Genomic DNA, 11,732 nt, shown 5'->3' on the forward strand with positions numbered 1-11,732 from the left:
TGGCTCATATCTTAAACGGGCCAACATGTCATAGCTTGAGATACCCGATTGAACTGGAAACTTGAGCTCGAATGTGGCCCGATGAGCCGACTCAAAATTAAAAAAAAAAAAAAGAGTGGAGGACGAGGACGAATCTGGTAGACTGGAGGAGAAAATTAAATGGATCGACATTAATCAATAATCAATCAAAGGGTGCTCTTGTTTATATATAAATTAATATAATATAATATAATAGACATCAACTACATGGATGGATACAACCTATTGAGTTGCATGCACCAATGAAAAACCGAAAATCCAACATCTTATAAATATAACTTTGCACAAATATTCAGAACTTAATTTATGCATACCTTCCTTCTGATATTGTGCTTATCTTCAGTAGTCCCATAGATCGGGTGTCGGCTTCCGGCAGTAGGAGCAGGAGTGTGAGGGTTGTTGTTAGTATCATTTGTGGAGTTGCTGTGTGTAGGGTTAGCCATGCAATTATGGATGCTTATGTGGCTACTTATACACGTTTTGGGTGCATACGTGGGTTGTTTATTAACCAATAGAATTTATTTGTGGCTGGGAGGTAGTTGGGGGCCCAATAGAATTTATGGAGCATGTGTGGTTTGTTTATTAACCAATAGAATTTACGGAGCATATGTGGGTTGTTTATTAACCAATAGAATTTATTTGTGGATGGGAGGTAGTTGGGGGCCCAAATAATGGACTATGGAGAATATATATATATTTTTTTTGGAAAGTGGAGTATGGAGAATATGATAATATATTTTCGGATACTTTTGTTTTGCAAAAGCAGAAAGTACATGGAAGAAGAAAAATATCTCAATCTTTCAAACAAAAACACTCCATTATCATAATATCTCAATCTTTTCAAAATATCTCAAACAACTGACGGGAATGGGGTTGTAGGGCCGGATATACACGTTTTGCAGATTATCATATAAAGTGTAAATCTTTTAATCAGGACAAAACTGTCAGGTAGAAACTAGAAGAAAAAGATCTCAATCAATAATCTTTATCTTCACCTTCTATTTCCTATAAGGTACAGATAGACCCTCTTATTATGTAAATCTGAAATTGATGAATGAAAAACCAAATTAAAGAACTAATCTTACCCAGTAACATTGTCATCATAATCTCTAGCGCGCTAATACTGACCGAACACAAATAGAACCATTACTTTATTCGTATGGAATATATACACATAATTACATAAATAAGATATGAAAACCTTGAAAAATAAAAATATTATGTATAAGTATAATTTACAACATACTTTGGCTTTACCTACTTGTAACTTTGGCTTTAAGTTTTTATTGTGCATGAGTTAGTTGTATGTTGTGCTTATTTCATTGTAAGGTTGGGGGCCCTTTGAATTTTTGGTTTTTAGTGTGATCTCTATTTTTGTGATCAATTTTTTACTTTTCCAAAAATTAACGACAGACTGTTGTTATTATTATTATTTTTACTTTTTCAAAAACTAACGACTATTGATGAATTTTGTTTTGATCGCCGAACTTAGGACTATTTGGCTTTGCTTGCTAAATTTACAATTGTTTTTGTCATTACACATTGCAGATATATTTGCCTAGTTTAATAGTGACAATAGTCATGTTAACCCTGTTGATTCAATATATAACATGGTTTGTACATTGGAGAAGACATGGGGATGCGGGTCAAGCCTGGTTACGTGGTGATGACACTTTACTTAGGTGAATATGGCAAATGCTTGAACTGTAAATCTGGAAAGGAGATGCGATCAAATACAAACCTCAATATGTATAAGAACTATAAGAACCAACCACTATTAGACATGTGTCCTTCATTAAAAAAACTAGACAATGGTATTTTAGACTTTATCACTCTATTTTTTGAATTTAATTAATTCCAAATTTTAATTATCCCCTATATTCATGCACTATTTCAAATCAAAATTTAAAAATTTCCAACAACAGGTACTTTGTAAATCAGCACAATCTTCACAAATCGCAACAATAGGCACTTTGTTAATCAGCACAATCTCCGCCAACAACAGGCAATTTGTTAATAAGCACTTTGTAACAAATTATTACAACTATATGATTGTTTTAAACCAATATAAAAGTCAATAAAGATAAGTACCAAGAATTAAATAAAGAAATAAACAGACAAACTAAAATAAAAACTTGAAATTAATTTTCCATTACGCAGTTAGCATGTGTATTTACATAAATTTAGTTTCCTGTTGTGCTTGTTTTTTCAAGTGCAGCAAAAAACAAATTTAATTCCCTGTTGTGCTTGTTTTTCAAGTGCTGCTAAAACATGTGCTACTTATTTTTTTCAGTATGTTTTTTATGTGTTGTTTACACATGTGCTGGTATGTTTCTAAAGTTCTGTTAGCACATGTGCTGATATGTTTTTAAAGTGTTGTTAGCATATCTGCTGGTATGTTTTTAAAGTGTTGTTAATACACGTGTTGGTTAGTTTTCAAAGTGCTGATTCAAATCACTTTCAAGCAGGATAAAATCTTATGCGAATAATATTTAACAAATTATATGAAATATCTCGATGGGCAATTATATTGTAATTAACACATAATCAGCACATTATCAGCACAATTATAAAACAACTTTTAGTAACTTTTTTAAAAGTTACTTTTATAAATAAAAAAAAAATATAGCAATATAGTACTCATATTAAAGATAAAAAAATACTTGATTTTATGGTATATTAAAAAAAAATAATGAAGTATATAAAAGTTATTTTAGTTTAAAAAACCTTGGTGGAATTTGTATTTAATTGAAAATGTCAAATGACTAGCAATTTTACATAACTAGATATAACACCCGCGCGCGTTGCGGCGCGGTACATCGCAAACAGTGAACGAATTAGTCCAAACGTTATATGATGCGTTAACCATATGAAAACACACGTTTCGACGTATCTGATTGAATTCAATGTAACTTATATAAGCATTGCAATTGGATCAGATATAAAGTAAATCAAATTTATGCCGTACAATCATAACGTATTGTATGTGACCCGAGTCATACAAAGAAAATGTAACGATTATAATGGAAAAGATGACACGTATAATCAAAATAGATGAATTAGAGTTTTTGAAAAAATGGAAAAAACAAATCACAATTTGACCGCACTCGGTTCGAAACAAAATTTACAAAACATCACCTGACTCGTTTCCTAAAAAAGCTTACGTCGAAACATACACCAACTCAAATATATACCGAAACGTACATAAAAATATGCACGTAAAAATATTTTTATAAACAAAAACGTATTATATTTGACCTGACTCGTTTCCAGAAAAAGTTTATGTCGACACATAGAGCAAATTGAATTTATACTGGTACGTACATAAAAATAAACACGTGAAAAAATTGTTTTTCTTAAGTAAAAGGAGGTATAACGACAAACTCGAAACAAATTATTAGTAACAAACTTAATAGGTTAAATACGTTCGTAAAATTGTGCCAAGTAGCACTAATGCCAAGCCACTGGCAGCGAACACCAATATCAGAAGAGCTTGTATAAATAAATTAAATAAAAAAGTAAAACATAACACCAAACAAAAAAATATGTAAAATCGTTGAATCACGCACGTCCATTGTGGCGTGTTAATGCGAAACAGTTAGACAAAAACGTAAAACGTAGAAAAGAATAACTAAGTCGATCTAGGATCCGTGGTTGCGACATACTTGTCAAACGGAGAAAAATAGACGCGTTGTAACTTGCCTATCAAACGGGAAAAAACATGCAAAAAATGTTGAACCCCACACGCATTTTGCTGCATGTTGACTCGCAACCAAAGTTGAAAATAAAATAGTATTAGGGTTAAGTTAAAAAGCTTTGGGTTAAATTTAAAAAGTCAAAGGGGTTAAAATATAAAAGATAAAAACAATTGGATTGAAAGTGAAAAATACAATTTTTTTTTGAAAAGCTCCCAATGCACATGTTACAAGTATATAATGCAAAAACATGTTTCTAATTTATAGTTTGGAAATAATGCAAATAATGAAAAGTTTTGGGTTAAAGTTAAAAAACAAATTATGTAAGGTTAAAATTGAAAAGGGTAAAAACTTTTTGGTTAAAAAGAAAAAAGTCAACTTTTTTTTTTGAAAAACTCACAATGCATAATGTACAAATGGTTATGCATAAAAAACTTGCAAACTTATATATGGAATAATTACCCCTAACTTGTAGGGCTGTTCTGTCACACCCCAACCGATGGCGGAAACATCGGGATGAGACGTACAAACTGTTCAAAGACATCATAACACTAAATGTGACAATATAATTAAATTTCATTTATTAAAATTGCAAAGTATCATACATTGTCAAAAAGGAAATAACAAACATCAAACAATAGTTTATTTCAAAAGTGGGTTTCTAGGCCATCCTATTCATTTCTTCGAATCTTGACTTCCTCATCCTGCAGTATGCATTTAAAATAAAGTCAACAAAACATGTTGGCGAGTATACAAGTTTAAATATAGTATAATATGATCAAAATTGTTTGACATGATCAAATCCACGTGAATACATGATTTCATATTAACAGTTATACTCGTAACGATGAAACTATGTGTTCAAACCAAAGTTTAATGCAATTAACGTGCCTACCCAAAAAGGGTGGTAAAATGAGTAACATAGAATAAATCCTAACAATACCCATAATATTATGGGAGGGGCGTTACAACCTACAGCGCTGCCATTGTTAGGGGAGGCTTGCAAAGTTAATGAACACACAATCATAAATGTTTAACATTAGCATAACATGATTAACATGAGTCAAATCGATTCACATGAAATGTGGATTGACAGTGCAAAAATGTTTAACATAGTGTTTTTGATATAGGAAATGCATACTACACCCAAAAGTGTAAAATAGAAAATGGGTCATGTATACTCACCTTAGGTTGCGTTGCGTTTTTCTTGGAATAATTAAGAACAAGAGATTTCCCAAGAGGATGTGCACAAGAGAATTACCCTACTAATTTTGAGGATTTGTTAAATATTGGGAACTTTAGAGATTATTTAAATAGCAAGGCAAAAAAAAAAAATAATTCTGTTTTTTTCAAAATATAAATTCTGATTTAAAATAATAAAATATAAATTCTGTTTTATTGAAATAATAATTCTGATTTTAATAGTAATTAAATAATAATTCTGATTTAATAGAAATAATAATTCTGATTTTAGAATATAATAAATCTGAAATAAAATAGCAAGAATAATAATTCTGAAAATTTATAAATAAATTCTGATTTTATAAAAATTCTGATTATATAATAAATTCTGATTTTATATTAATTCCGAAAATAATTCTGATTATTTTGTTATAAAAATTCTGATTTTAAATATAAATTCTGATTTTAAATAAAATATTAAATCTGATTATAATAAAAATATAATAGTTTAGATTTTAAATGGTATATTAAATAGTAATACTGAAAATTAAAAATATAAATCTGATTTATTTCAAAAAAAAACTCTGATTATATATATAAAAGAAAAAAAAAACAGATCTGATTTATTTTATAAAAATTCTGAATATATATAAAACAGAAGTAATAATTCTGTTAATAAATTTCAGATTACTAAATTTGTTTTAATAATATTTCTGATAATATAAATTAATAATATTAATAGTAATAATATTAATAATAATAATAATAATAATAATAATAATAATAATAATAATAATAATAATAAACTGAATCTGTAAATAAAAGAAAACGGGAAAAAAACGAAATCGAAACGAGAATTCGTACCGGACACAGTCACCGGAGGCGGCGACGGCGGTAACGGCGGTGGTCGACGGTGGCGCGATGGTGGTCGAAGTTCCGGCGAGCTTGTTGTTCCCGGTAAGACTTGAAATGGTTTCGGTTTTGGTTTCGGTTTGTATCGTGCGTAAAGGATCGAATGATGAAGTTTTTGTCGGGTTTATATAGAGATGAAGGCCTTCGGTTACAGACCATGAAAGGTCACAACGTTTTTCCGGTAAGCAATCGAAGGGTCGGAGAAGACGAAGAACAGGCGGTTTATATTTTTTTTTTTAAATTCAGCGCAATTAATGATAGGTTAAATACAATTTAAATTCAACATATGTCGGATGTGGTATTCCCGACCGAGTGGTTGAGTTGTTGTCTGTTAAGCAAGAGGTACCGAGTTCGATTCCCGTCCCACGCGCGGTTCAACCTCTTTTTTTATTAATAATTATCCTGACTAACTGGGTTAGTCACTAACTGAGTTTTCTAACTCAGTTAGTGCTGCCCCTTTCATAAAAGTAACCCAGTTAGCTGAATTAACTGGGTTTTCACTAACGGAGTTAGTTTAATTAACCAAAATACTCAAAATCATTAAAAAAACAGTTTTTAATATTTATTTATTTAATTTTAATTATTAATTTATTTATTTAAAATATTAATAAAATAATATAAAAATCATTTTAACCCAAATTTCGATATTTTACCGAATTAACGTATAAATTCCCAATTTTTGTACAGTTTAGGGTAATCTCTTGGCAACGATGAATTTGAGAGCTGAGATTAAGATGTAATTTCACTGTTTTTACGTGTTTAGCATAGTTTCAACATGCTTTCAATTGTTTCGACAATACATAGCATTCAAACACAAATATGAATAAAATCATGCATTTTCATTATGATTTCAAGTCTCGAGTACAATTTTGGAATAGAATCAAATACCACAAAGGTACAACTTACAAAAATAGAAAGTACAAGCAGACTTGCCAAAAAAAATGGAAAGATCGAAAATACGAGGTGTCACATGTTCAAAAAGCTCGTGGTTCGGAGCTCGCTCGAAGCTCGCTCGGATTTAGCTCGGAAAAAGCTCGCTCGATTTGGCTCGGTTTAAAAGTGAGCCGAGCCGGCTCGGCTCGGTTAGAAAGTGAGCCTAGCTCGGCTCGGCTCGTAACAAGCAGAGCTGGCTCGGTTCGGCTCGCTTTGTAGCTCGGCTCGGTTTAGCTCGAATTATTTTACTTATAATAAGTTTTAATTTTATATACATTATAATATAATACAAAAAAACTTATTATTATCTACATGTATATAGGTTTGTAGTTTGATATATATGGCATATTTGAAGATTGATTACCATACTAATGAACTAATATTGAATTTTATTGAAATTAAAACTTATTTTGCGTTGTTAAACTTGATTTTGGTTTGAATTGTATTAGGTTGAACTTATTTTGAATATATATTCTTTTATATTATTGAATAATATTTTAGGCTATTAAATTTTAAGAGGTATATATTAGTTTTTTTATTAAATCGAGCCAAACCAAGCCGAGCCGAGCTAGCTCGGTTTAAAACCAAGCCGAGCTCGAGCTTAGATTTTCAGCTCGGTTTCAAATCCGAGCCGAGCCGAGCCAGCTCGGTTTATAATCGAGCCGAGCCCGAGCTTGGCCTGGCTCGGCTCGGCTCGGCTCATGAACAGCCCTACTAACTTGTTAGTACTAATTTTTAATTATAAGGGTTTTATTTATAATCAACCATAACTCTTGGTTTAAACTATCAGTGGTTCAGAGCTGTTCTTACGGTTCTTACAGTTAGCACTGTTTGTACAGGATCTTAACCCATCTGGAAAGATAGCATTTGTCAAGTTCGCCCTATTAATGTGTATGGTCTCATGCCCGACGACTTCAAGAATGTCTATGCGGTAACTGGAGAAACCGGTAACCGGTAACCGGAGACACCGCCTACCACCTCTTTAGTTGCGCCACAAGGTCCAAGTACATAGTCATCTATGTCAACTACATGATTAAGGTTGACCTGAGGATGCCTCTTACACATGTTAGTTTCCCTACTTGTGGCTTCATAACTAGCCTTGGTGCACCATGGAAGGAAGCCACAGTCTCTTTAAGAGTTCGGTTGCGGTTTTTGGCCTTGGTGTTGGCCGGTGGTCTTGGGATACATACTTTGATATGTAAACAATCCACACCCGTATATATATTCCGATACTCTAAGTTTGTTTCGTAATCTATGTTTGTTTGTAAAAAAAGTTGACCAAAATTTGACAACACATCTTAAAGCCCCCGCCGCATCGCGGCGGGTCACGCATCTAGTTTGTCATAAGAAACATCGTTAGTCTTTATTTAAGACGATAGTTCGATGTATAACTTACTTTTTGTTTTTTTCTTGTAGAAACATAAAGCATTTATCTTTTTTATGTTTTGTCTTTTTCTTAAAATTAAAAAAAAAAACACTTGCACCATTAAGTATTGTTTAAATTTTCGTTGATAGCATGATGAATAGATTCAAATAACATTAACACCAATTTTCTTCAAAATGTTATAAAAGCTATTATTTTGAAATAACCATTTACAACCTTGAATCTAAAATACCTCAGAACATATTAAAAGGCTAAATGCAATGTTTAATAAAGTATAAGGAGCACATGAAGTCCTCTATAGGTACAATGACTTATTGGTTGTGTGCAATAAGTTTTATTATTGTATAATACAATTTAAAGTGGTCAAGTATCTAAAACTTGTCTCAAAACATATTGAAATGCTAAGTTAAATAGGTTTTAGAGTATGAGTGGCTTCATGAAATATACAAGTTTAGTGACTTCTAGGTAATTTGCAATATGTATGACTATAATATAATAAAGAGTAAATTGTTATTTTAGTTTTGTTTGACTAAAATTGTCACTTTAGTCCAAATAGTTTTTTTCTTGCCATTTTAGTCTAAATAGTTTAGTTTTCTGTCATTTTAGTCTCTGACTTTTATCATTTTTGTCATTTTCATCGACCACCACCACCTCCCACCACCCACCCCATCACAACCTTCTATCATCTAGGGTTGTCCAAACTGCTCGACGATCGAGAATCGCTCGACAATCGCTCGATAAATGCCCGAAAAATGCTCTTTCAATTCCTGCTCAGTTTGTAAATGAGCAGCTCGGCTCGGTTCAATTTGAAAACGAGCCAAGCATGAGCAAAGGTCCTCTCGCTCGTCGATCGCTCGGTTTTGCTTGAATTATTTTTATTAAATAATTAATATATATGTATAAATATATGTATATATATATATAGTTATATAGATAAGTAGCCCAAGAAAAATTAAAAGCCTAAGAAACATACTAGCCCAACTCAATACCAAACCCTAACCCTAATCCTAAAAATTCATCAGCACCTAATTAATCTCCTGCTACATACCTCCTGCTTGTCTGCCACATACCTCGCCGTTGCTGCTCAAGTTCAAGTGTTCAACTCATACGGATAGGATACGGTACAATCGCCGCTGCTGCTCAAGTTCAAGTTCAAGTTCGATTGTTGAGGATCCAATTTCACGGTTTGCTCCATACCTCGTTGCTGCTCAAGTTCAACTCATACCTCGTGCTGCATAATGTGTGATGTGTAGAACTTAATGGTTTTGTTTAATGCTTGTGTTTATAGGTTATATATGTTGATTTGAAGTTGAATTTTTTGGATGGAGATGATCAAGCTTGAAGAAGAAGTTTATAGCTTTTGAGCTAAATGACAATTTGTATTTCGCACTTTATTTTGTGCTTCTTGATATTGTTAAGAACATTTTTAGGATCATGATTTCAGTTATGTATTGCTTTTGTTAGTAAGGTGTTGGACATGTTTTAATTAAGTTAGGCTTTGTTTTTTGTTGAATGCAGCGTTGTAATAGTCTTGATTTTAGTTTTTTTTGTTGCTACACATTTTTTAATTTCGGTGTTGAGAAAAAATGAGCGAAAACGAGCTGCTCGATTCAAATTCAATCCGAGCACGAGCATCACTTTTGTGCTCGGTTTTGCAAATTCGATCGGATCGGATCGGTTGTAATTCAATCCGAGCACGAGCAGACCCTCGCTCGGATCAGATCAGCTCATGAACACCCCGACTATCATCGCCACCACCTGCCTGCACAGTCACCACCCATCCACCCACCACCCACCATTTCCACCACCACCGGCCACTTTTCCACTACCCACGTCATCAACCAACACCGCCGCCATCATCGTAAAACCAACAATCACCACCATCATCTTCACTGTAAACTGGCACAACACCATCCCCATACCATCGTTCCTACAAAAAAAAAAGAAAGAAAATTGTGGTTTGGCCAAAATTCACCTAAGTGAGTACTCGGCCTTCGAGACCTTGTTTTACAACTATGCTTCTAATATTATCATTACTATCATTATCATTATCATTATCATTATCATTATCATTATCATTATCATTATCATTATCATTATCATTATCATTATCAATCTATTAATATCTCATTGTTTTGAATAGTAACATAACGGAAACTTAACGACGTTTGATCTATCTCATTGTTTGGAATAGAAACATAATGGAAACTTAACGACGTTTGAGTTCGTGATTTGATGTGAATGGGTCATTTGGACGGTTCTTCACATGTCACGCACTGACCTATCCAATCCACACCTCATTTGTAGCCACTTTGGGGTTAAATAATTATGTTGAAAAGTGTTATATAAAATATTTTTTTTTAATTAATCATACGTCACCTATATATTTTCTTAAAAAATTACTTTTGCGATTGTCAAGAGTTGCTCACTGCTCAAACCGAACGTTGCTAGGGCTAGCTCAAGCTTGGCTCATATCTTAAACGAGCCAACATGGCATAGCTTGAGATACTCGATTGAACTGGAAACATGAGCTCGAATGTGGCCCCATGAGCCAAAATAAAAAAAAGAGTGGAAGACGAATTTGGTAGACTGGAGGAGAAAATTAAACGGATCGACATTAATCAATAATCAATCAAAGGGTGCTCTTGTTTATATATATAAAAATTAATATAATAATAATAATAAACATCAACTACATGGATGGATACAACCTATTGAGTTGCATACCAATGAAAAACCGAAAACCCAACATCTTATAAATATAACTTTGCACAAATATTCAGAGCTTAATTCATGCATACCTTCCTTCTGATATTGTGCTTATCTTCAGTAGTCCCATAGATTATACCATCCACCGGAGCTATCTTCGAACTGATCCTGTGGCGGGATAGAGTTCATTCTCGGCGGGCTCAGCATCATTCCTTCCGCCATATCGGATAACATATTTGGCATGTCGAATACTGCGTCATGGTCCAAATATTCTCCACGTGTACTGTTTCCAGTCTCCTCCTTATTTGACGGATGTCGAGCAGCTGCTGCGCGTGCAGCTACCGCACATATGTCATCAGCAGTGGGACACTCTTGAAGAGGATCAGTCAGAACTGAGTCGGGAAAGTTTAGTAATGCATGAGATCCTTGGAGAGCCAATGCAGCCGCATCGTAAGCCGCAGCCGCCATCTCTGGTGTGGGATACGTGCCTAACCAAATGCGGGTGGACGTGTGTGGAACCCGAATTTCAGAAACCCATTTTCCAGTCTTAAACCTGTATCTGATACCATGATAGATCGGGTGTCGGCTTCCGGCAGTAGGAGCAGGAGTGTTAGGGTTGTTGTTGTTAGTATCTTTTGTGGAGTTGCTGCTTGTACGGTTAGCCATGCAAGTTTATGGATGCTTATGTGGGTACTTATAAACGTTTTGGATACTGGGGTTGCCGGTTAACGTGTGTCCGGATATACACGTTTTGGAGCATATGTGGGTTTGTTTATTAACCAATAGAATTTATTTGTGGATGGGAGGTAGTTGGGGGCCCAAATAATGGAGTATGGAGAATATGATGATATATTTTGCGGACACTTTTGTTTTTCAAA

At 33.4% G+C, this 11,732-nt stretch overlaps 1 protein-coding gene across 1 annotated transcript; it reads right to left on the minus strand.

Annotated features, from left to right (window-relative positions):
- Nucleotides 1-10,846: 10,846 nt before the first annotated feature.
- Nucleotides 10,847-11,520, minus strand: LOC110871072 (ethylene-responsive transcription factor ERF024). Its single transcript, XM_022120042.2, has one exon. The coding sequence runs from the start codon at nt 11,518-11,520 to the stop codon at nt 10,972-10,974; it is 549 nt and encodes a 182-aa protein (XP_021975734.1). The 3' UTR covers nt 10,847-10,971.
- Nucleotides 11,521-11,732: the final 212 nt, after the last annotated feature.

The sequence above is a fragment of the Helianthus annuus genome, chromosome 8 (assembly GCF_002127325.2).
Source record: "Helianthus annuus cultivar XRQ/B chromosome 8, HanXRQr2.0-SUNRISE, whole genome shotgun sequence".
NCBI classification, from domain to species: domain Eukaryota; kingdom Viridiplantae; phylum Streptophyta; class Magnoliopsida; order Asterales; family Asteraceae; genus Helianthus; species Helianthus annuus.